Below are 27220 nucleotides of genomic sequence, written 5' to 3'. Positions count from 1 at the left end.
CCACAGCATGTGCATGGCACAAAGACATGAAGCAGCTGCATGACACGCAGCACAGAGACGGCAGCATGATATGCAACATGGAGTAGGGTTATATGAGCATGACACGCAACATGAAGTAAGCAGATAGCAGCATGACACGGGATGGAGAAGGGAGACGATAGCATGACAAGCGGTATGTGGAAGGGAGACGATAGCATGACAAGTGGTATGTGGAAGGGAGATGGCAGCATGATACGCGGCAAGGAGGAAGGACGACTGCCGCATGAGCTCCCATATGGAGAACTGAGTCTGCAGCATGACACGTGGCACACAGACGAGAGACAGCAACATGACAAGCGGTGCACAAAAGGGAGACAGCAGCATCTCATAGGGTAGGGAGAAGCGGGACAGCAGCTGAACATACCACATGAAACAGGGAGACTGCAGCATGACTTGGCATGGAGAATGGACATGGATCTTCCTCTCAACCAGGATCGTGATCGTCACGGCATCACACCTCGAGCCGCCATAAGCTTGAGAGAGTGCTCCCTCAAGGCTTTGTGGCACAGGGCACGACAGTCGGAGCAGGCCTATGGGTCGTGATCCCGACCGAGGCACCAGATGCATGCAAGGTGCGGGTCCATCACCGACATCTGTCGGTGACTGGCGCTGCAGGGCTTGAAGCCGGCCTTTTTGGATGACCTGCCTGCCACACCAAGAGGTAAACCTCAAAATAGACTAACAAAACGTTCAAAAAAACTAGTCAAAAAATGACTAAGGGGTTGCTCTTCCTGGATCTGCACTGGGTGGCACGGAAAGTAAATAACTGCGTCAGCGTGCGTGGGTGGCGTCTAATAAGGCACCGCGAACATCACTTCCGGCGCGGGCAATGCCACACGAAGTTGAACGACGCCACCAACCGGCGCGCATGGCTACTGCTCACGAAAAAATTCCAGATTCAGTCTGACGCCTGGGAAGAGTTCTAAGGTAAGGAATCTGCAGCTGAATGTCTCTATCAGATTGGAAGAATCACAAGCAAGCAATAAGCTCAGAAATGGTGGATTAAGAAAGAAAATAACGGGGGGAGGAGCCAAGCTCGCGAGCGTAATGGTCGCCTTTTAGCTCGGCTCCCGCAGCCCTCCGGCCTGATCGTATATCCTGTATCATATCCTGTCCGGAGACGATACATTATCGGAGAATTGGAGACGGAACACCTCGCTTGTACTCACCGTTTGGCCCGGAGGTTTCGACGTGCAGCGGTTCCGAAGTTGTGCCCTCCGCAAGACCGGGGCCTCCGTGGAACCTGGACCGGGACCTAGCCTGTGGGATCCGACGACTGTCGGCCCCGGTCGAGAGAGTGAACCAATGATGAGAGCCGTTGTGCGAACATCCCGGCGATCCTGATCCGGGCCTGCCCTGGTGGCCGCGAGGCTGATATGGGTGAGATGCACCGGGGACTGATTCTGTGAAGGGGTTCCCCCCCGCCGCTGCGGTGTCCGGCGGCCCTGGACCTTTGCGCCCGGACTCTGCTTGTTGGGGGCGCCGGTGCTGGTGTAGGCGGAGACCCGCATTGGGCGGACATCCTTTCTGCACCAAGGCTGCCATTGCTGGGAACCCCCCGGAGCTCTGTAAAGTCCTACATTTTTTAACTGTTTTTTGAGAGTCGCGGAGGGTGGCGACTGGGCTGATTTCGCGAAATGGCGGCCAACCCTCTGAAACTTGTATCGCCTTGTGGCGGCGGGCTTGGGTTGCCTGATTGCGCGGGGGTCCGGTCTGGTGAGCGTGAGCTTACAGTCAGAGATATCCTGGAAGCTCTGAGATCCCTGCGCGCATCCCTGGCCCCCGATGTCCCTGTGAGCCCGCCACGATCTGCCGCCATTTTGAGCAACCGTTTCTTCTTGCCCCCCTCTTGTTACAGAGACTCCATTGCCTCGCCCCCCTCGACTGCTGCAAGTGTTGCTGCCGCTGATCGACGATCATTTTGTGTGCCAGTGACTTTGGAGCTCCCTGCTTTTCGAGGTTCGGACCCCGGGGACTTGGACATTGTGCCGCGGCCCTGTTCGGCTTGGATGCCTAGAAATATTGGTGGACTGCCGCCTGCACCTGCATCGCTGGCTACGCATTTGTCTATTGCAGAGAACCCCTCGCTTTCCCAAACGGCGAAACTGAACTCCTGTTCTTCATCACCCGTGCTGCGATTGCTGATGCATTTAAACTCTCTACTTGGACTTTTGCTCACTTGCGGACCGATTGACCCCCCTTGTCTACATGGTAGTCATCATTTTTTTCGATTGTGTGCTGGTCTTGTATTGAGTAGCTCATTTCACATTGTCATGTGGTGGGTGGGATTTGTGGTTCGGAAGGGATGGGGGTGATATGTACGACTCCTGGTGGATTATGGGTGTGCGACTTCGTGGCGCAGTTGTTTGTACCCATAGCGCGGTGGGAGGTCCCCTTCTCTGTAAGTTTTACGGCGCTTGAAATGGTGTCGTCCTGGTCTGTTTTTTGCTGCGATTATCTGGTTGGGCGGAGGGCTGCGGCCGACCGTATTGATTTCTGTTCTCATGCTCCTCCCTCCTGTTTTCTTTATTTCTGTTTATGTTTCTTTTTGTCTCGTTCTTCTCTCTTTCTTTTCTTGCTATATTTCGGGTTCTGGTTTAGGGCGACAGGCACGCTGTCTGAAGGGTAGGCCATAGCCTTCTACAGGGGTGCAGGGTGGGATGGGTGGGTTGGGTTCTATTTGTTGTTTGTTTTATAGTTCTATGGCCCTTTTGTATTTCTTTATAGTAATGCCGCGTCTGTCCTTGCCTCCCGTGGTATGTTCGGGGTGGGGTGTGTGGCGTCGTTGATCCTCCTCTTATGGGTCGGTTGCTTTTCATCTCGATTGCTGTACCCTCCTTGTTGCTGATACTCCTGTTTTCTCCTGTACTCTCGCCACGGGGCGCCTGTTTCGGCGTGGTCTTCTTTCTTTCGTTTTTGTATTTCATTTCCTATCATTTTTCCGCCTTGTCCTTCTCCCCTTCCCCTCTTTCACCCCCTCTCCCCCCTTTTCCTCGCCCCCCCCATTTTCCTAGAGGTCACTATGACGGGTTAGTTTTTGATGTAATGTATATCCGATCCCTCTGTTCTGGCTCGGCTGTGATGTTGGGTGGTGGGCATGTAAAGATTATAATGATCATGTGTCGATTGTGTCTGAATTATCCCTATCTCCCTGTGTGTATTGTGTTGCCTCTCCTGTATTACGGTCCCATACCCCCTTATTGTCGCTGAGGATGGTTTTGGGACTTCGGACTCCTCTATATCGAAAGTGAGCCTCTCGTACCCCTTATCCCCATATTATAAAATTAACCTTCTTCGCTCCTGTTTCTTGGCCGTCTGGTTCCTATGTGTTTTCTCCCTTTTTACGATTGTATTGCCTCTGATTCTTGCTGATTGTATCTGTAATGTTTGCCTTGGAACCTCTGACCGCTTTACATATTGAGGCCGGCCGATTTGGTTGTAGGCCTAGACTTGTATATCCTTTTGACGCTAATAAAGGTTTTACAAAAAAAAAAAGTAAAAAAAAAAAGAAAGAAAATAACAGTAATAACACATGCTCCTGCCCGAGGGAGGTCTCACTGACAGGTTCAAGTCAGCATAGCTCACCTGGTTTGGGAGGCTTGCCAGCAAGAAGAGCACAAAATCGCCCACCCACTGGATCAGCTGCTGAAGGGACTGGAGCGTGCTCATCTCCAGCACAAACTCCTCAGTCTTCAGGTTAATCATCACTTTGTCGATGTCTGAAGACAAAAGAAGGACACACAGACACGTCAATGGGACAGACGTACAGGACAACTGATTTAAAGTAAATTTTTCAGTAACGAGCAACTATGTAAAAGGGGCACGTGTAAGAAGATATCAAACAACCCAGGGTGCATCCGCCAGAAGGAGCACGTTATGTTATTCACCTGTAACACTAACATTGCAGTTTATGGTCGCTTACAGCTGCACACGCTTGAATCCAGCCAGCTCAAACTCTGTGTAGTCAAGGTTTGAACAGCCAGATGAAACTCATTTTACCTTGACAGCAAAGGTTTCCAGTCACCAGAACAGGCATCCGTACCTGAACCAGTCTAACTGGCCTCGAGTGATCTAGGGAACTGAAAGACTTCACTTTTTGTCAAAAAATTGAATAAACTACTCTGTGACTTTAGAAGCCTTTGGAGTTTTATTAATTACAGACTCCCTGGATGGCGGGGGGCAAGCCACCCTGGTCACCGAGCGAGAATAAATACTGTCATAATAAGCTAATAATGTGTTGATGTTTTTGACTCCTCACATGGGAGGGCTATGCACTAGCAACGGAGAGAAGCCAGGAGTCTAACCTCCACGTGGTTGCCACTCTCGCGCCGGATTCCACTTAAGTCCAGGAAAGCCTGTGGAGTCACATTCTTGCTTGAGCTCTGGAGAGAAGGGCCAGCTACATGTCTTCAAAAGAAGCTAGGGATAAACTACCAGAGCTGTGATCTGATCTGTGCGTGTGGAGCCGAGGCACCGGCCCAGCTCATTGGAATGACCGGTATACACGCGCAAACAGTAACCATTAGCCCAAGGTGGCAAAAGGTCAAAGGTTGGTGTTAACCAGAACCTTATCAACTTTAATTTAAATTTTGCCGAAAAAACACTCCATGACACTGCTGGTTATCAAACTGCTTTTGGAATGCCACAGCATCCAAGCAGGGGATCTTTTATCGAAGGAGGTTTTATCTTCAATATAAGACGTTTCACTTATTGCTTTAATTACTGCTCATTTAATCACTGGAATGGTCTTCAACTTAACACAGGCAGAGCAGTTTGTAAGTATATGAACCGAGGACCTCCCATAGCATTTTTCTTCTGCAATATTTCTGTCCACGTAAAGCGTTGTAAGGTCTATTCTGGAACATATCTTAACTTGTAGCATCATTTTACATATGCATCTTCCAGAGACCGCGACTGCTTATAAAAGCAAAATGCCAGGCTAATTTGGGCCTGAGATGTAGCACTCAGTAGCAAAAATAGCAGCCCATACACGTTACTGTGCCAAGTCAAAACACTGTGCTATTCTCCTCAGAGACAGCTCTTGCCCACGGGCCAATGATGGCAGGGGCCTGCTTTTAACTACCTTCAGCAAGGGCTCTAATGAAGGATGAGACATTTTCTTCACCGGCTTGCAAAAAGCAGGGCCAACGGAGTTAGATTAGGAATTAATTAACGAGAGAGGTTGACGAAAAATATGTCGCTCATCAAACTAATTACCTAGGTATTTATAACAAGAGACAGTTTTGAATCTTATTATTCAATATCCATGAGCCCGGTTTCCTTACCTTCCTCGCAATGGTTACCATCTTTGTGTTTGCCAAATTTACAGCTTGTGATTTTCTTTTAACACAAAAAGACTAATGCAGTAAACAATCTTCGAAGCCATCTCAACGCTGTGTTCAGGAACACGGTATCATCTGCGTATTGTGATGATGTAAGAAGTCGCCGACAATTTCTTTTTTTAGGGGGGGGTATGTTGCACTACTGAGGCAGTAATTTAGATCTGATATTTACACGTTAAATAGCAGAAGAACTAACGAGTGAGTGTACAGGCTTTTACAGAAATGACTTTCTCCGCGCCCACCATGGCTTGCATCTTTGTATCTCTCTGTAGCATCTGAACAGCAGTAGAGGAAATGAAAAAATGTGTGACTTAAGTTTTTGCTAATAATCATTTCTATTATCTCTGTCGAAGGCACACTTAAAATCGACAAAACCTGCATAAGGGAGCGAAGAAAGAGTGACGACTGCTTGGCCCACACTTTGCAAACTTCACAAAAGTATTTATTTGTGGCCATTTAACATGTGCTGCTCTTTCACTGTCCAATAAGTCAATCGACACACACTGACACAACCGGCAGGGCGATGAAGAGCACAATATGGGACGGGGACACATACATTCACCCATTCATCTCTACTCCCTCCCCTAAGTAAGGTACTGGTCCCTTGACGGCTGCTACCACTGGGGTCAAAAAGTTGGAGATTCCTCTCGGACCAGCACAGGCTGAGGATCCCCAGCTCCCGGGCCAGGGAACAACCGTAGAATCACCTTCAACGCTGTAAGGCGCTACCAAGACATAGAAGATCTGGCAAAAAGGCAGACACCTGGCACTTAGAAAAGGACTGAAAAACTACCTGCTTTCTCCCATTTTAGAGGCCATGAGACACATTTTCCAAATCTCCCTGAAGTGCAAGATTGTTACAGCCTGAGGCAGCCAAACTAGAATGTATAAAAAAACAACAGCAGTACTGGCTCACTCACCGATATCTGTGATTTTGGAGCAGATTTCAGTCAGCCTGTCTCCGGGGCTTTTATCTGGGGTGTTAAGGATCGTGGGACGAAGCAAAGACTTCAGTGTACTGCTGACAGCAATCAGGAATAGCTTGGCGTGATAGTCGCAGACGCGGGCCACTGTGGAAGGGGACAACTTGCACAGAGATGCTTTCATGGCAACGATCCGCGTGGAAAGAACCTGTATGAGAAAGTACATAGGCAGGGTGAGTTATTTCTCTGTGGATATTGAAGCTCAAGTCTCTAGAATCTAGAAACAATACAGGGAGGCAAGATGCGTTCTTCCATCGTGGATGTCCAAGCCTATAGATTCAAGGTGAAGAACCACAGAGAAGGGCTAACTAACCCCCATAGATGTACACATCTTGCAGAATATGGGTGAGAAACAAGAGGCAATAAATTGATAACCTGTTCCAAACCTTCCAAGCGGCTATCTTAGAACGTCCTGGTGCTCACTGGAACCTCTGCCCTTGCCCGACAGTAGTGAGAGCCTAGGATAAGACAGCTTTAACTTGGCCATGCCAAGTATTGCTGCTCTAAAACCAAAAAAAGCTAACAAGTCTCTTGATCTGCCAGCACAACTGGCAATTGCATTTAACTAGATACCATATGAAAATAACCACTGTTCTGCTGTAACCATCCAAATCACTCCTGGATTATTTGCATCAAATGAACATTGATTAATCTACCATTTACTGCCAGGGAACCTTCTCAGGAACCCCGAGGAAGGAGCGCTGCCCAGAATCTACTTGAAGAACCCGGTTGATTCCCCTCACTTAAGGTAACTCCAGATGTCGAGTCAACTGTCTGCCACGGTTAACTTTCTTCACTGCAGCAACCCTGCAAAGCGCTGCCCACAACCATCTAAAATGTATTGATTACAGCAAGGGAACCCATTGTGCTCTTACATCAGGGGACTCAATCAGAACACTGTCAGACCCAGTTTTGGAAATACAGATTACTTTTGAAGAGAAGCCATGAGAGACAAAGACTGTTACAAAAAAAGAATCATATAGATAACATTTGGTTCGGGAATACTCCTTCAGTGAGCTACAGCAGACAAACCTCAAGAACACCTTTTAAAAGTAACTTGAGAACTCCTACAATGAGACCGCGACAACAAATTCTCATACTGAAAAAGGATTTCATACACAGACACTTAAATGTACTCTGGCCCAAACCCAAGCCTGACCCGAATCCTAACTTTAACCTACAGCCTCATCCTAAGCAAACCCTTCCTTAACCTCTGGCTCTTTTCCTAATCTGCAACTTATCATTTTTCCCTAGTTTTCCAGCTTGTTAACTTTTATTTATATGTTTTTACCCAACCATCTAGAAATGAATACCTTTTAGGTGTTTTTTTGTGTTGTAGCGATCTTAAAAAGTATTTTTTTAGTAGGTCCTTTCCTTGTAGTGGTTCCTCTAGAAAGGTACTTTGATGCAATGGCTTGTCTCCCTAGTGGCTCCCAGCACATGGTGTTCTGTCAAGGCCGACTCCCACCAATCCTCCATAGAGCAGGACCTCAAATCACTGAAGAATCCAATTAATTAAGTGAAGCTAGTTAGAGCGGACAGCCCCTCAGTCAGCAGCAGTCGTCTGTATGGGCACACCCAGGGACAGCCACAATTGGCTGTTTTCACAGCTTCAATTCAGTTACAGCCTTTCATATATTGTCTGTATGAAAGAAAATGAGATACTTACCTGTAATTATAGTTCTCCAGAATTGGAATCTTTCATAGATTCACAGACTTGACTCATTCGCGGTAGTTGAGAAGGGAGTCCCCCGTACCATACAATAGTAGTAGAATGATAAATATAAAGCAAGAAGACCCTAGGTCTTACTCCAGCTACTCCAAGTAGCTGCCCTGCACATGTCCAGGAGTGGCACACTCACCAACAGTGCAGTTAATGCTGACACAGCTCTAGTAGAACGAGAATGGAATGATGTCTGCAATGATGACTGATGGTAAAAATAGTATAGCAACGGAAATCCATCTAGCGATGCTTTGTTTGGATAGGGGCTGACCTTTTCTATGTGCACTATACGCTACAAAAAGTGGTTCGTTTTTCTGAAGGACTTAGTTCTATCATTGGTAGAACTTGATGCACCTTTTAATGTCCAAAGAACGAAGAGCCCTTTCCGATGAACTTGAAGGATTCGGGAAGTAGGTCCTCAAAATAACAGGCTCATTAAAATGAAAGTCCGAGGGGACTTTAGGAATAAATTGGTGATTTGTATGCAGAATAATCCTTTCATGTTTAATTTGTAAGAAAGTTTTTTGAATCGTAAGGGCTTGAATCTCACTGACGCGTCTAGCCGATGTGAGCACTACTAGGAGCCACCGTCCGGGATAGGAACTTTAAGGTGGATCTGTGGATGGGCTCGAAAGGCTGCTTTGTGACTTGTGAGAGAACATTGTGAAGGTGCCAGGAAGGAGGTGGAGGCCTGAATAGTGGGAAGTCCATTCAGAAATATTTTAATTATCCTGGAGTACCATAGAGAGATTGTGTTGTGTGATCGCCTAAAACGATAAATGCCGGCCAGGTGAAGCCAGATGGAGGCAAGAGCCAAATCTGAACGTGCCAAGTGCAGCAAGTAAGGTAATATCTGCTCCAGTGAGGAAGAGAGAGGGTGAATTTGGTGGTTGGCAGCATAAACAAAATCTCTTCAATTTGTAAGAGTAGGTCTTATTAGTGTAATCATTTCTTGCCTGGGTGAGTACAACAAATGCGTAACACGGCCCTCTGATAAGCCTAGCTGGTCATCCACACTACCACAAAAGAGAGCGTTAGTGTTATCTACTTTTGCCTCTGTAAACCTCTGGGGATCCACTTGACTCACTTTGGCAAGTATATACAGAGATAGATTCCTACACAGGGTCTGAAGAGACTTTTCTTCTCCTTGTCAGACATGATGTAGTCTGAGAAAAATAAAGGTTAAAACCTTTGGAGTAGTCAAGAAACAAAGGCTACCGACTAATATCTGTAAAGAAAGCTGAGCAGAGCTCTGAGGAGATTCCCTAGCACACCTTGCGGTAGAAAATGTAAGGTACTGGAGCTTCTCTCAGGAGGGTTCTAAAGGGTGTTGCAGCCGGATTCTCTGAGACACGAGTCTGGTCTCTTTTCTAAAGTGACTATAATTGACTATAAAGGTAAAAGGCCTACAGCCTTCTTGCTTTATAGTTATTGTACTACTACTATTGTAAGGTACCGTGGACTCCCATCTCGACGATGGGGAATGAAAGTTCCAGTACTGGAGTAACTTGGGGGAATGTCGGGTGGTCCTTGCCGACAGACAAATCCAGTGCATGCCAATGACCTTTAAATCATGTTTCCAGCCCAGACACTTGGGGTTAGGCTTGGCGGGTTGGGCACACAGACGCACCAATCAACCGCTATGCCCTTTGGGCCATATCCAAGCCTTGGAATGTGGTGGAAGGTCGGATTGGCTCGGGAAGCGCTTCCATCACCTCCTTTCAGAATCTGGGTATCATTTCTACAGGGTAACGGGGTTTATCTCCATCAGAAGGCAATGCAAAACACTGGAGCCAAGTGAAGCAAATAAGGAGCAATGTGACAACAAGACATGCTGTTCGATTGAAATCATGTATGAAGTCAATTCCATTTAAATAAGTAACAAGGTACTGCAGAGGGTGATCAAGCCTCTCGACACACCTTGGTTGGAGATTTAAATACTCACATTTTAGACCTTGGTCAGATCACAGTGCCTAGTACTCTATTCCGGGATGTACTGTTTGAAATTCATTAACATGGACTTCTATATGAGATCTGAGTAGTCTGACTAAGGATGTCATTACTTTGAAGACGTTCGGCTGCTGGAGTATTCTGCGGAGCAGATGAAGCATACAGAAACATTCATTGAACTAATTGACAAAGCTGTCAAGTGCCTCTTTTGGAGGAATATACTTTCATCATCAAAGAGGGTTTTTATTGGACTACAGTCCTCTCAAGCTAATTGTCTGGGACAGTAACAAGTTAAGAAAAGTTGCTTCTGTGGCTAAGATAATGTCATAGACTACTGCAGATCTGAGGATGAACGTGCTGCCGGCACGGAATATAAACGCCTACAACTGTGATGGAGGCTTCGTTTGTCAAGGGGTGTTGTCATCCTGCAGCTCTCAAAGTGCTCCTATTATTTTAGAATGAGCAATTAGCGTGCCTCAGTCCTCCAGTTTCAAGAAGAATCTAGCTGAAATGCAGTCAAGGAGGCTACAGACACTAAAAGAATAATGGTCATCAATTGTCTTGCCATTAATGCAGCAAGACTGTTATTAACTGTGATCAATGCCAAAACCTCTTTTTCTAATGGGATGCTAATTAAGTCATTGGCAACAATGGTCAATGTCCTTTCTTAAATCGATGTCTGAGCTTCTCTAATGGCAGATGGCAAGTATTTAAAGATAGTGGAACTGAAGCAGGAGAAAGAGGGCCCAGATGAACACATTAATTTACTGGTCGCAAACCTTACAATTTGGTAAAATCGTGGGTTTGCAACCAGTAAATTTGTTTTTTCGAATGGAGTGATTCGGTAAGAGGTTACTGAATCACTAAATCGGATTAGGAAACACCAAAACGGTATTTGGAAGGGGCGTTTTGACGGGGGTTCCTTCCAAATACTGGTTAATGATGTCGACCTGCTAACGTGCAAGGTGCCACTGCGAGTCAAACAATATTGGCTCACAATTACACGTGAGGAGTCAATATTACACGTGGGAGGGAAGACGAGCTGTAAACCACTGAAAAGATCGGCTCTCCAGCTCATCTGTGGAGGTCGTGAACAGCTAGTTTTTTTTAAAAGAGTGCGAAATCACCCCAGGAAATTGGCGACAGCCTCAAAGACCCTTTGTTTTATTTATTTTTGGAAGGCGTGGGGGAGGGTTGGTGGAGTCAGAGGGCCTCTTTGGTAGTCCTTTGCATGAGGCTCCACCCCCTCCTCACACAGTGAAATATATGTTCAGGTTGGCAGGTCTGCTGATGGTGTATATTAGTTGTTAGCGACCAAAATCCAAATAGTAACATTTTACTGACTACTGAAAGGTAGTAACGCATTCACAAATGGGAAGGAGTCCTCAAGGGGACCCATTCCCCATTTAAGGGTCACACATTTTTATCAGGAATAGGCAGTGGTCCCAAGGACCACTGCCTACTCTTAAAAAAAGTTCTCAAAACCTAATTTATTTCTTTATTTTACATGTAGCCTGTTTTCCTTTAAAGAAGAGAAGTTTCATTAAAAACAAAATCTTTGTTTAAGATGGATCACAGACATGGTAGTCTTTGATATGGCAACACATCTTAATGGGTTGCAATTTGCAACCTACCTCATTAATATTCATAAGGTAAGTTGATTCCGACACACAATGATTTGGATTTTTAAGAACTGACCTATACGTTTATAGGTTGGTTCCTAAAAATCTTTACTGGTGGCAAAACATACTGGTCGAAAATTGCGACTAGAATTTTGCGACCAGGGACCGTACACATGGCCTGACGTGCTGCTGTGATTTATTTTGTTCAATTAAGGAAAACAGCCTCACTTTTCAACACAAGGTACATTTACTGCACCTGACAGAATACAAACTTAAGTTTCTCAAAGGACCGAGTGGAGCCGCAACAAAAGCTTCTGCTCTACAACAGTAGTAAGTACTAGATCTCTCAGTCATTCTGTCCACCTAAGAGAGCGTTAATTTTCAAAAGACCCCTAACACTGACCAAGTGGAATCAGATACACACACTCCCTTCATGGTCACACGTAACTGGCACTTGAAATAGAAGCACTTCAGAGCTATGAAGACACCAACAATCAAAACTGTGAAAAAGCTTAGCCTGCGTTATTTATGTTGTAGCAGAACAAGTAGGTTTGGTTAATTTCCAACTTGAAAACTAAGTTGATTCCAAGAAGATTCTGAGGCTCATGTCAAAGTCCTCAGGGGCTGGTTACTCGCTGGTTTTGTTGACGCCTGGCAGTATAACTAAGTGAAGCATCTCTTCTCCTGTGGACGGGGAGAGGAGCTAGACGGGGAGGTCATCGCAAACTGCCTCCCTAAGGTGTTTCATTGGTTGGACCCACAAGCAACTGAAATGACACCAGGACAAGACTGAGGTCGTGATTTTTGGGGCTTCTTCCCCATACCTCTTGGGATCTCGCTGGCCTTAAGATTCCCCCCGGAGGGCCCTCAACCGACCTCTGTAAGGAATCTAGGTATCAAATTTGATAGCACCCTCTCCTCTCAACCTCAGATCCAAGCTCTGATCAGTTCCTGTTTCGGTATACTACGGATGCTGAAAAGACTCCTACCTCTCCTGCCCGAGTCGGCTATGAAGAAGGTTGTCCAGGCTCTGATCACCTCGAGACTGGATTATGGTAACGCCCTTTACCTTGACCTCCCAGAGTACCTTCTGAGTAGACGTCAGGTGGTGCAGAACTCGGCGACCAGACTCCTACTTAAACTACCCCCTAGTTCTCACATGACGGCTCATTTAAAGGCCCTTCACTGGCTCCAAGTGAAAAAGTGGGTACAATTTAAGGCCATGGTTTTAGTGCACAAGGCCTTGCATGGCTCAAGAGCAGGCTACCTGAGAGAGAGGATTCAGGACTACATTCCGGCCCGCACTCTGTGTTCTTCTTCTGCACAACTGGCGAAAGTCCCTCCGATCCACCAACTTAGAACTGATGGTAGAGCCTTTTCGTGTTTGGGGCCCCTTAATTGGAATAAGCTCCTGAGGGACTTGCGCCAAACCAGTGAGCTTCCCGCTCTTAAAAAGGAACAGAAAACTTGGCTTTTCACACAATCCGTTTAGTTTTACAAGCTGGTGCTGTATGTCTTTAGCGCCGGGACACTCTTCGGAGTAGCTGTGCCCTATATAAAGTGCTATAACATAACCTAACATGAGAGGGTTATGCAGAACGTACAACTTTCCGATTCCTGTAGTAAAACACAACCATGCTGTCCCCTGGCAATCATGGGAACGTTTGAGGACATTTAAGAAGGCGACTAACAGATGGAGGAAGAGCTGTTTCTGCACACTGACGTACAAAGGATACAAGTTAGATATTAAAAATAAAGCGGAGAAATAATATTTGTTGTTAATATCAGAATCTTCTTAAATATGATAAGTGGCACATACTTGCGGTCTTCACCATTTAATCTCAGCTCATTCCATATTGGCTGCTCCCACCCGCCTCTGGAGCAGCTCGAGACGTTTGAAGCGGGTGAGTACGGCTCAAGTGGGGGATGGAGGTCAATGCTCACCTGCTGCAACGCGGCGTTCTGGCGCATGTACTCCTCGTGCAGCTTCTCCACCAGGTTCTGCACCATGCCAGACTGCACATGCAGCAAGATGTCCCACCAGTCGTAGCCGGTCACCATGCAGTACTCCAACAGGAACAGGAGGTGGCAGAGCGAGGTGTTTAGGTCCAGCATATGGCCCATGGATGGGGAAATGCGCATCAGGCTCAGCTGAGGGGGGACAGGAAGAGAGAATGAGGGTGAGGGGCAAGATACAGGACAGGAGCAGCAAATTACATAAACTGGGGGGAGAGAGCATAAGGGCGAGGAGAAGATACAGGAAAGGCAGAGCAAGAAGAGGAGAGGGGAGACAAAACAGAGCATGAGTGCGATGGTCAAGATACAGTGCAATGGGAGATAATTACACAATAAACGGAGGGAGCAGAAGCCCGAGCACAAGATACCCAACAGGCGAAGTGAGAACAATAGGAGCGGAGAGGCATGAGGGTGAGGGACAATATACAGGACAGGAGGGGCACGAGTACAAGGCGAGGGGAGGCAAAAAGAGCTTGAGTGATAGGGACAGTGTACAGGACAGGTGGAGCGAGATCACCAGAGGAATGGGAACAGAAACCGAGAATGAGGGTGAGGGAAAAGATACAAGAGTCAACATCAAGGGTGGCACAAGAGAAACTAAACAATCTTACTTTTTTAATATATTTATTTTATTAATTTCAAAGGCAGAAAAACAATAAACAATCTTACCTTTCCGTGGTTATCAATCCCGACCAGAGCTAGCGACGTCCAGGACATCTGCATGGCTTTGAAGTGCACAGAGGGGCCTCCGGCACGCTGGCGCTTCACCGCCTGCTCGTCCACTGGGCGTTGGGTGGCAGAGCCATAGTACACCGCCATCGTTTGCAGGGAGAGGCGGTGCACAATGTGGGCAGTACCGTCATGAAACGCCAAAGCCAGGCCTTCGAGGGAGGGAAATGAAGAAAAGTTGTGGGCAAAGCCTGCTGCGGACTAGTCTCTTAATACGACATTTGCTTCTAAAATGAAAGGCTGTATCTATCTTGCTCTCCCTTTCAGCCATTCTTGAGCAAGAAAAGGGTGAATATATTTAAATAACAAAAGGTAGGTTCTGTCCAGCTGCTACATAGGGAGTTAAAAAACACAATAAAACAAACAAAAAATATTTTTATTCTACACAGGTTTGAGCTGTTGGAGTTGGATTAGCAGAGAGTGTCAAAGTGAGGCTTAAACTGAGAGACACCATTATCTTTAGTTTATCAATGAAACTGGGGGAATCGTCAGGAGACCATAAAAGGACAGAAGCAGGTTCCACACTAAAAAGTAAGGAACAATCTTGTCCTGAGGACTTCAAGGGCGCGGACAGTGCAGACCTTCAAAAGTGAGACAAGCAAACAGAAAGCATGACCTGCCTCTTAGAGGAAGGAAGGTGGTGAAAGGCCACACAGGCAGGCGAGTCCTGGCTGTTGCAGATGTTTTGGCCTTACTCGCCATTTAACTAATTTATTTCATGCATAAAAATCTCAGTCATATTCATGCTAGTATTTGCCTCACACAGTGTCACTTGTGCTTACAGGCCTCAGGTAAATCACTCATCTGACTCTATATGCAGCTAAGAATACTCTTTTGCAAAAACGCCTGTTCTGTTTCTAGCTAAAGATGGCTCCATTATTTCCTAATGTTAATTTTATTCTATGCCTGCTCTGAGCTGAAGGTCTAAGCATGCTGTGTTCTCAGCTTACGCCGGTGTCCTGGCAGCTCACCCTGTCCTCGGCGGCTGCGGTTTGCCATCTCATCTCAGGGCCTATGATCCAACATGAATCCGCAACCCAACACACTCTGAACAATATCACAATGCTGTCTTTACACAGTTGTTACACTCACCCAGGCCAGGGTAGAACTTTGTTTCGTTGGCCACTTTCAGATCGGTTGTGGTCAGGGAGATGGGCAGCTTGGGCAGCGCCACGGCTGAGACGCGGTCCAGGTCGTTGGTGGCAGAGAGGATCCGCCATTTCAAGATCATCGGCTGCTTGTCTCCCACTGAGAAAGAAGAGAGCTCAAGTTACTGCGTCAGGCGTGAGCCAAAGGGATGCATTCCTGTCACAGGACGGATGCATCAGGCACTCTAGAAAAGAGCTATGGCAACCATAAGTCATGCAGAATTACCAGCCCTTGTAGATGTGCCTGAACATCTCGATTTTTGTATCAGGGAATCAAAGACGCAGGGTTTGAACCATAAACACTGGTTTATAGGGAACTAGTGCACTTGGCATAAAAAGGGTGTACTATGATAGTTGGGTATTATTTATACACACACAGAGCCTTCATTTTAAAGCAACTGCCTTTGCACAGTGCTCCATATGCGCAAACCCTATCCAAGATGCCGCAAAGTCAAATTTGGGTTGTGCAGTAACTCAAAAGAACTTCCACTGTCAAATAACATGGTAAAATGTAGTTCTTCATGAGCTAGAGATGGGGTTTACAAGGTTTGTAGCAATGTGGTAATGAGGTTCAGATTTAAAAAATCCTGACTGCCTTTACCAGGGGATAATGAACTAACCAATCAACCTGCTCTGTGAAATGGGACAATATCTGCAGTGGTAATAAAGGAGGAAGGTTCGGGCTTTTCAACATTGGGAACAAACCTTTTTAGGTCTCGCCTGTCGATGCGCATGCGCATCGAGCAAGCGAGACTATAGGGGCTCATCGACTCTTTATCTAACTTGCAAGGAATCGTGGCGATTCCTTGCAGTGCCCGTGACTTTTAAGCTCAATGCGCATGTGCATTGAGCTTAAAAGCGCGTGCACAGCCGCCCGCATTCCTCCGACACCTTTGAAGTGAAGCTTAGCTTCACTTCAAAGGCCCGGCTTCTTCACACCCACATGCCGCTCTGCCCCGCTCCGCCCCCTCCCCTGAGTCAGCACTGCAGAGAAAGCCGCCTCACGCTTTGAAGCCTGTGCATCGACCATTATCTTTCGCCTTCCTTCTCGCTCACTTAAAATGGCTTTCCAGTCACCACGGGTGGCGGCAACACGAAGCGCAAGTCTTTTGTTGCTTCGAACGAGATATGCAAGTAGCCAGCCTGAACGCCTCACCCCGGATTCCTCTGTTTGTACACGCTTGATATATTTTATTCCTGCAGTATTTGTTAGGCTTCGGTGGGAGAAATGACACTCATTTCGCGTACACAAATGTTTTTTTGAATCTGAGCATATTTATACAGAAGCCCTTGTGTTGTATGGAAATGAGATTAAACATGTATTACCACCTCCGAACCTTATTGTTTTTATTCTTTTCTATTTGCCTCGTACAACGCATTTTGCACCTTCAATACAAGAACTATCGCATATGGCTACACGTCTAGGCAGGAGGAGTACATGATTTCGAGAATGCCCTATTAAACTGCATTATTTTGGCGTATACCATAAAATCGGTGCAACTCCCACGGTCTGACTACCAGTTACAGTCCCCAGGGGGTTATTTCTCCATAAGACCCTAGTACTGTTCGTGGTCTTTGCAGTTGTGTCGCACGTGCATTCGGCTTCTGTGTACGACTCCGGCCTCAGTCTCTACCTGGGGGAGGGGGTGGGCTGGGCAGCTCGGTTCTCCTGCCTGTGAGCGTCGCACGCACTATGCTTGTCGCAGCTCTACACAATGCTTGTCGCAGCTCTACACATTTCACGCACCGGGCGCCACGTGTTTGAGTATATCTCACGCACCCTGAATCTCGTACAGGCATGGTACCGGTGTTCACCTCACACACTTTGTTTTTGAGAGTCACACACAACACGCTTATGTTTCCGAGTATCTCACACTATTCCTGCGTCTGTGAGCATCTTCCATGTTATTTTTTTCATTTATTTTATTTAATGCGATTTTATATAGCGCGAATATTATCCAAGGTGTCAGAGCGCTTTACAGGGGCATCACAGGCACACACCAGGCGTCTCGAGAGCGTCAGACTCGCCCATACTCGGCGTCTATCTCACACCCGTGTGTGTGAGCCTCTCGCGCTCTGAGCGGTTCACACGCACTGTACACGCTCGTATTCTCACACCAGGGTTACCCTGTGTGGTAAAATCACACACAGGGCTCGTTTGTTGGCACCTCACACCAGTTTCCCATGTTAAACGATCTTTTCCCACCTCACACTTCTGTGTTTCTATTCCTTCTCCACCTTCCCGTGTGTGAGGAGCCCCACGCATTACATACAAAATGCTTCATGTGTTTGTCTCCCACATACTTGAGTTTGTTGTGCTTGTGTTGTGAGCATCTCATGCACTGCTCTTTTGTGACCTTGTGCGGTGTACTCGCTTGGAAATGTTTCTCACAGTTTTCAAGTATCTCCCTCGGGCTCTCGTGCTGTGTTCATCGCAAACACCACACTTCTGAGTACCACCCACACACAGCCACCTCGTTCTGTATATCGAACTATGCTCATCATTGTGCATTTCCCGCTCCACATCAGGGCTTCTCGCGCGTGTACCTGTATCTCACACACGCCCGCGCATCCTAGCATCTGGCATGCTGCAAGCTTTTCATATTTGTAAGGTTCTCGCACCGTGCGTCTCCTTTTGCACCTCACTATGATACAGGCGTGAGGCGTCTCATAACTCACTCACCCTCACTCACACTCACTCACACTCAGTCACTCTCACTCACACTCAGTCACCCTCACTCACCCTCACTCACCCTCAACCCCTCACTCACCCTCACTCATCCTCACTCACCCTCAACACCTCACCCTCACCCTCACCCACCCTCAACCCCTCACCCTAACTCACAATAACCCTCCCTCACCCTCACCCTCACTCACTCTCACTCTCACTCACCCTCAACACCTCACTCACCCTCAACACCTCACTCACACTCAACTCCTCACTCACCCCCACCCTCACTCACCCTCAACACCTCACCCTCACACAGTGCAATAGGTCTCACAGGATTTTTAGTTAAAGCTTTTACAAATGTTTATTGCTTTTTTGATTTGTAATTCTTTAGCATTGGCTACAAAAAATAAAAATGCAAAAGATTTACAACAAAAAACCCATAAACAATTCTAAATGCACTAACTCTAATGCTGCGAGACCTATTGCATTTCCAATGCTTGTTTTCCTTCTTCTCGGTGATGTTCAGCATCAACAGCTGCAAAGCCAAAATGTTGCCTAACGGCTTTCAAAGGGGAGTCCTATTGGCTCTGCCAATGCTTGTTGTTTTATGACCCTGATGACATTACTAGACGGTGTCAAGGTGATGTTTCAGAAAACGTAATGAGCATGCTCCTAGAGAGACCTTGATATTGAAAATTCAGATACCTGGAGACCTCAAGGGAGATTTTTATAAGACACTCCAGGGAATTAAAATCTAGTCAGAAAGGAGTCAAATCAGCCAACTCTATCTTCCCCCACTAAGTGCTCAAGCTTCTTTTGGCAAAGGCGGCAGGAAGGGAAGGGAGGAGGAGGAAGAGGCACAATACAAGAATCAGGAGAATCCCAGACTCTAACTCATAACCGTGCTGGTGAAAGGGATTCTGTGTCCATCTGGAATTTATCCCAACGTGAGCTTTCCGGCACAGAAATAGGAGAGCTGAACAAGGGCTTTTCTTTTGTCCCTTCAGCCATTCAAGATCCAATTGAATCCAAAATGGAGGTCCTTCAGTTCCTTTGTAAAGTACAATAAAAAGGTTTTCGCTGTCAACGAACCCCCCCACTGAAGAGAATCAAAGCGGCCTTAAGAACAAATCGAGTTTTTGTTTGGCAACTACAACTATGTCTCCGCAAGTATTGGCTTCGAAAATACTGTGTTGAGAGCAATGATGTAAATACTAAAGATACCTACTTTAAGCATAATTGTACCAAATCAGAAACAGAAGCAGTTCATCAATTGAACACAAATAAATCCATCCTAAACAAACCAGCAGATAAAGGGGTTGGGGGGATAGTAAATGCTTTCAGAAATCACCTCCAGAAATGTTAGGTCGGCTCCACAGAGGCGCCACCAACGTCAGTGAAGCCAGTTCTGCCTTATTTTCACACTCCAAAGGACAAAAGTAAAACAAGCATTGGCAAAGCCAACAGGTCTCGCTTATGAGAGCTATTAGCTTTGGCAATGTTTTTTGCCATGCAGTACAGCAGCGTGGATGTCTTGCTGTGCGAATAAAACACATTTTAAAAAGTGTTATGATGCAGCCATGGCTAATGCACCTTCTTTTTCTTCCCCAGGGTTCCTTAGCTCTAGATGCATTACAGTTACTTTTTAGGTCTCGCCTAGACGTAAGCAAAGCGAAGCTTTGCTGTCTGGCGAGACAACTTATGTAGTTACTTTTCGAGGAATGTGGACAGCAGAGTTCCACGCGCTTTCCCTTGCCGAGATTGAACCTCGGGGGCGCGCACGTCATAAAGCCTCACTCACGCATGCGCACATACACAGCCATACACACACTGCATACACACACGCACCCCCCCTTAAACAGACACACGCGCACACAGACAGACAGACACACGCACGCACACACACACTCAGACACACACCTCTCCTCTCCCTCAACACACTCACCTGTTCTGGCGGTGCTCGGCGGCGGTTCTGGCTCTCGGGCGGCGGTAGCGCTTTGCGGGGCTCTCTCACCACATGAGAGCCCTGCCTTCCCCATGCGCTCGGCCGCTCTTCACCCGGTCCCCCATCTCGGGACCGGGACTCGATCAGGAGCCCTCGGGGCTCCTCGGACAGTGGCTTCCCTCTCGCGCCGCGATGGGGGCGGGACTTCCGGTTGGGGCCGCGCTGCGATTGGCCGGCTGCCCAACCGCTTCCGGGTCGTCGCAGGCAGCGCCGCAGCCCGGCGGGGACTCTACAAACTCCTGGGCTGCGGCGGTGAGTTGAAGGCACACGAGGGGCGGGCCCCTCTCTGATTTAAGTATACCGTGAGGAAGGCACTCGCACACACACACTCACACAAACAAACACACCCAGCGACACATATCAAGGCTCTAATAACGGGTATCTAAATATCTCCGCCATTATGATGTGAAGGCGACATTTCTCAAAAGAAGCGTGCTCGTTTTTTTCTTCTCTTATTTGGGCACTGCGCCTAATTAAAATGAGGCCACACGCTGCACAAACAGTGTTTCTGAACTGTGCCTCACTAAATACTGAACCGCATAATCACTGCTTAGCATCCACAAATTAATGACTAGCGATTTTTAAACAGCTGACAAATGTGAAAAAATGTAGACTTCGGAATACAAAATAGGTTGACATTTTGTTACGAACGAATGTTGGTATTGCGGCCGCAGTTTGTCAGAGGGATATCTTGCGATTACAGAACTGTTCGGCACGCAGTTTTTATGAGCTATTGCAAATGTTTAAAACAGTGTACAGCTATGTAAACGTTGCTTGATCTATGTGTGGCTAGATTAGCGTAATATTTACATGCGAGCTGCAATGAAGGATGATATGTGGGGATGAGCTGAAGTTACGTATTTGTCAATGGTTTATTTATTCCAGAGTCTCAGAAAGTCAAATGCACTTTCATGAAATAATGTCTCCTCTTTTGTTGTTTCAAAGCGCCTAGGCCTCAAATGTGGACTGAAAAGCTGTAGTTAAATACCAATACAGTACAATACAATGTTTGGTGTGTCTGAATGAGATTTAAACCCCTTATGTTATCGCATTAAGATACGACTAAGTGCATTAACGTGTCAAAAGTAATTGTGCGAGCTTTCTATTTGTTTAGTTTTGGACATGCTCAAGATTTGTTACTCAGGCTTACCTAACATAAGAATAAAAGGAGCCACTTGTGAGTCTGTTGTGGCCAGCGAACTCTCCTCAGCTGTTGTTCCAAGCGGTTGACTAAACCTATTGTGGCTTCAATTAAAAATGCGTTTCAAGGGCTTATTCAGGCTCTCTATATCCAATGAGCAAATATGTGCACAAAGTGCCACGCATAAACATGGCCTATGCCCTCCACACGGTTCAAAATACCCCATTTTCTGACTCAGTTTCTGCACACCTACACTGCCCTCTACCTAAAGAAAAAAACATCCAGGCAGCTTACGGTGTGACCCCAAGGCCCAGCCCAAAAGACGCAGTGAACAACATGGGTGAAAGGAGCCCCGGCTTATCTTGGCCCACACCAATGCTTGACAGAGGCTTGTGTTCGCAAAGTGCGTGTGAGTTTTTTAAATGCTGTACTCAGTGATTTGTAGTCCTTAACAATTGCACTGCTGAATGTGGACTCTCCTATTGGCTATCGTGATTGGAACTGAACGTTTTCTGTCCAACCCATACAGCCCAGTTTTCATTTCCTTGTACTTTGCCTGTTATAACGCTCGTAAAAGTGCTCTCGGGTCATTTGTTGTGCTACCAATCTCACTGCTGCATGCTGTTGTCTCTCCCGCTTGTGCCTATTAATGTGCATCTTCCATCCAGTCCATGCAGATGCCATGCCGGTCTATTGTCCATAGCCTTTTGTTTGGTCTTAGCTTCTTTAAAGTAATGCACTCGGGTCACAGGTGGTGTACTATGCTTACTAGTCTTATCTGCATGTTGTAGTCTTCCACGTAGGTATAGAGTGCTACGGGTGCTATCCCCTCTCCTTCTCAAAATACCAATTAGAAGCTCTTCCAGCACTGGATCCCGTGATTCACTTAAATACCTTTTCGTATGCCTAGATGCGCTACCTGATCGCCTAATCATGGCCGTTTTCGTCTCACGCATTGCAGCGGACATTCTAAATGGTCGCTACAAATTTGAGCGCGGCGATCGCTTCTGAGCCCCTCTCTTTGACATGCTCACCCATTAGGCCACAAGCATGCCAGTTTGATTAGCGAAGGCACGTCGCCATGTTCACTGCGGCAACTGGATAATCGGTGCAGCATGAATCCATGAACAACTCACACCACTAGCATGCTCACAAACGTTGCGAGCATTCACAGTTTTTAATTGTTCATTTTACTGCTCAACACTGTGGTTTGATGCATGTTTTGACCACAAGCTCCAACAAATCGGCATAAGCACTGATCCCTTACCAATATTGACCGACCTATAGTTAAAAATAGCCACTTGTGGTAACTTGGCATAATGGGTTTTATCGACAGGTGGCATTTCCCCTCTCCGTAAAGGGTTGAACTTACACCTGTAGTGCTGCTCACTATTATGGTCAGCAGCGCTGATACTGCCCACTCCTTAATACGGGCACTGATGTTTGGAAAATAGGGGATGTACACTCAGATGAACATGCCCATTGCTCTTGGGTACCAGGCTGGACTACCTTCTCAGGCATGACCCCTGCTACTAGTTCTCTCCATAGGGTGTTGTGTGGTTCTGCAGTGTGGCATACTTGTGTGGCTGGAGAAGGCTCCAATACCTTCGGGTCATATTCGGCCTATATAAAACTACAGAAAACATTGGTTGAATTGGTACGTAGATCAGTTAGTTATGGGAAATCATGGGCTCTTGTGCTCCTTGAAAGGGATGCACGGTGGGCGTTAGTGCACTCCTGTAGTGGCTGCTCCGGTTTCACTCCGTTCCCCCCTCCCCTTTGGCTGCAGACGGTCACACCTCATGTATTCCTCAGCAGCAGCGTTTCGGTGATAGAAGCTAACTCATCACTTGCTGTGCCCACACTGTTCTTTGCCCTGTAATGCAATAGGTCTTGCGTTTGAGCGAGATTAAGGTATTGACATTATAAATGACAAAGCCATTTATTTATCTGTTTTCAAAACCAACACATAAATAAACATTTTGTCATTTACAATGCCAATAGCTCTAACTTTGGCAAAGGCGAGACCGTTGCATTGTAAATGCTTGTTTATTATTATTTTTAGCCAAGCTGGACAGCAGCCAAGCTGTTAAACAGCATGGCTACAAAACATTTCTAAAGTCATCAAATGCCCATGCTGCACAGAATGAAGAAAAGGCTAAGTGGCACAGCACCCCTGTGTTTCTGAGCAAGTCCTTTAATCTCCCCATGTGTGAAAAAGAAAAAAACTGACACTTGACAAAACAATCCTATTACATAAAGGAAGCAATTGCGTCTATGTCTTAGCGAAAATAAGTTTGGAAGCAGATAACATCTATTGTCACAACTAAAGCAGGTAACATCTGATTCCTCATCTAGCAAGACCCCCAAACCAGCATAATAGAAAGAGGGGGGTTTGGGGTATAACACACAAAGTTGACCAATACACCTTTTGTATAGCGTTTTAGGACCCTAGTGTAATTTTCCCGATTCATGCCCTTATATAGATATACAAGACTGTATACTTATATAGGCATAGAAATCATAACTATATTAAGACATAACTCAGGTAGTCCTAATACGGCTTGGCTACTTCCACCAGTTCCGAAAATCTACAACGATTTCTTGGAAAATCCCGCCTTCAGCAGCCATGGACTTCCCCCTGCATGAATATTAAGTTATCCAAGAAATCATGGAGTTTTCAGAGATTTAAGTCTCTGATGACGTTATTATGTCCAATCTTACGTCAAACTCAGCACCTTCAAGGTATAAATATGCCCACACTTGTCCAAACAAACACACGGTGGTTTAGAGCACTCCAGACAGGAAGTTTTAACAGCCCCCCCCCCCCCCCACACACACACACACACACAATGCCCTGGAACTCTTAGGGCTCCAAGAGTGTTGCATCAACATTTTCCAAGACTGAGAAGTTTTAAGAGTACCTATTGTCCTAAGCCTTGAGCTTCCAAGATTAGTTGGTACTCCAGGTGCTGTATCGCGCAACTACCCAAAAGTCTAGGTTGTGTGACAACCGCACTCCGACAGATGTGAGCAGCAAGCACCACCTGTGAAGCCGCTGAGAGGAGCCTGGAAACAAAAGGGTGTGGAGCAATGTATGGGTTTCCTCTAACAAGTCTAAGTGCTTTCAGCCCACGCATCCTCATTAAGAAACCAAACAGAAGATGATGAGATCTCTGGAGACCCCAAGCAGCTGTCTCAGCAGAAATAGCAGCAAGTGTGAGCTACCCTCAAAGAAGGATCAACTCTCGTCATCAAATTGCTAGTTATATTTGAAGTGTCTAAAAGAACATATTCAACATCTTTTGTTTTTGCCCCATGACACGCTCGCTTAGCTGCTTTATCCACATTATGCTAATGGGAGTAGCAAGTATACAGGAATTGGGCAGAAAACTACAAAAGGGTATTAGGGGAGGATGAAACAATGAGCCGCTAGAAGAGGGTCCCGTGCTCCAACGGTGGCACGTGGGCCCACACGCGTGCTCCTACAGCCAACCAATCTGAGCTGCTGCCACCACGTAAAGATATAGTACGCAGAATCTCAAAGCAGACACATTTAAGAGTGGCCCCATTTGTACCACATCCTCCTGGCGCCCACTGTGGGCTTGAAAGGAGAGACTGGCCAACTGCGAAGGGCTTCTTGGTTCGTCTTGGGAACATAACTAAGACAAAAGCACAATCTGCTAAAAATTGTGTAAAGCCACTAGAACCAGTGTACAAAAAGGTGAAGTGAACATAGGCTCACAGTCCCTGTTCACCCACCCTGAATCACAAGAGGGACTTCACAACAAACCATAGGTTTAAGGGAATCCATGGTTTATCAATACCCAAGAAGTAGTTCATTCCACAGAAGCGTCTATTCCACCTGGGAAGCCATTTGAAAAAAGTGACTCTCCAAGTATCTTTGTACGCAACCTACTTTTACCTGTTCCAACACGAACACCTAACCCTGCAGACTAGTTTTCAGAAGACAGAACTCTGATAAGAGTGAAAGTGTTCACTTGACCCTCTGGCACCCAATATCCGAAACCGAGCCATTCAACATGCTGCAGTTGAACCTTACATTTTGACTAATTCCAGAGACAAGACGGTAGACTGGAAGGCGCAAGTGAGGCTCGCATGGCTCGGCCAACAGCCACCAGGTGCAGTGGCGAGAGCAACCTGCTCTTATTCAGGTCAGTGTGCGATGACATGCTAAGAGCTTAAAAGGAATGTTCACCGTACCAGTGGTACAGAAGAGGTAGCAGCAGGACAAAATACACAGTTTACCATGCCCCAGTGCAAGCTTCTCACAGATTTGAAGAACAGGTAGAGAACACGAAGCAGCGATGCAAGCATCACTTGTGCTCAGAACAGGCGGAAGGGGTAGTTTGAGGAACACGCACACAGAAAGCCCAAGTAATGCATTCCAAGAATCTTTGCAATCTTGCTTCAGATGAGGTACGATTCAAAAGGGGGTGGTGATGGACAGAGTATCTGAATTAAGCAGAACACTCCTACCCAGTCAAAAGATCAGGGCTTGACCCATCACCGTTTTTTAGCTCACTGCACCATCCCAGTTCAGAACCTGGCTACATGCAAATTAGTCTGACCCTGGCCCAGTGCATCATGGGAACAGGGCAGACCAAACTACCAAGCCAATTCTTTACTGGAAAGGAAACAAGCTTCCGGGGACCGGTTTCTGGCATTACAGCCGTCTTCGGCCCGGCTTGCTTGAATCCTGATGGTGCAGTGAGCAAGGGACTCACATCTGAGCATACCCTTCAACACTTGTGGTGCCCAAACCGATTCAAAAGGGGGTGGTGATGGACAGAGTATCTGAATTAAGCAGAACACTCCTACCCAGTCAAAAGATCAGGGCTTGACCCATCACCGTTTTTTAGCTCACTGCACCATCCCAGTTCAGAACCTGGCTACATGCAAATTAGTCTGACCCTGGCCCAGTGCATCATGGGAACAGGGCAGACCAAACTACCAAGCCAATTCTTTACTGGAAAGGAAACAAGCTACCGGGGACCGGTTTCTGGCATTACAACCGTCTTCGGCCCGGCTTGTTTGAATCCTGATGGTGCAGTGAGCAAGGGACTCACATCTGAGCATACCCTTCCACACTTGTGGTGGCCAAAACGATTCAAAAGGGGGTGGTCCCTTGCTCACTGCACCATCAGGATTCAAGCAAGCCGGGCCGAAGACGGCTGTAATTCCAGAAACCGGTCCCCGGAAGCTTGTTTCCTTTCCAGTGAAGAATTGGCTTGGTAGTTTGGTCTGCCCTGTTCCCATGATGCACTGGGCCTGGGACAGACTAATTTGCATATAGCCAGGTTCTGAACTGGGATGGTGCAGTGAGCTAAAAAACGGTGATGGATCAAGCCCTGATCTTTTGACTGGGTATGAGTGTTCTGTTTAACTCAGATGCTCTGTCCATCACCACCCCCTTTTCTGAATCGTTTTGGCCACTATAGGAGTGGCAGGGTATGCTCAGACATGAGTCCCTTGCTCACTGCACCATCAGGATTCAAGCAAGCCGGGCCGAAGACGGCTGTAATGCCAGAAACCGGTCCCCGGAAGCTTGTTTCCTTTCCAGTGAATAATTGGCTTGGTAGTTTGGTCTGCCCTGTTCCCATGATGCACTGGGCCAGGGACAGACTAATTTGCATATAGCCAGGTTCTGAACTGGGATGGTGCAGTGAGCTAAAAAACGGTGATGGATCAAGCCCTGCTCTGTTGACTGGGTAGGAGTGTTCTGATTAACTCAGATACTCTGTCCATCACCACCCCCTTTTTTAAATCAGATGAGGTACAGCACAAACAGCAGTGCAAATTTCCATCAAACACACAACAGGCACAGCAC

The 27220-nt window shown here is 46.7% G+C and overlaps 1 protein-coding gene across 1 annotated transcript in view; it reads right to left on the bottom strand.

Annotated features, from left to right (window-relative positions):
* The window catches only part of MED16 (mediator complex subunit 16), a 77906-nt gene that overhangs the window by 9050 nt on the left and 41636 nt on the right, over positions 1–27220 (bottom strand). The window contains exons 7-11 of the mRNA XM_078670467.1: positions 15497–15652; positions 14345–14556; positions 13604–13810; positions 6302–6512; positions 3625–3758 (exon numbers count right to left, since the gene is read on the bottom strand). Coding sequence (XP_078526593.1) covers positions 3625–3758; positions 6302–6512; positions 13604–13810; positions 14345–14556; positions 15497–15652 — 920 coding nt within the window. The remainder of the gene's footprint in view (positions 1–3624; positions 3759–6301; positions 6513–13603; positions 13811–14344; positions 14557–15496; positions 15653–27220) is intronic.

The sequence above is a fragment of the Lissotriton helveticus genome, chromosome 12 (assembly GCF_964261635.1).
Source record: "Lissotriton helveticus chromosome 12, aLisHel1.1, whole genome shotgun sequence".
NCBI lineage: Eukaryota > Metazoa > Chordata > Amphibia > Caudata > Salamandridae > Lissotriton > Lissotriton helveticus.
The sequence above is the reverse complement of the archived record's forward strand: the minus strand, read 5'-3'. Positions and strand labels throughout refer to the sequence as shown.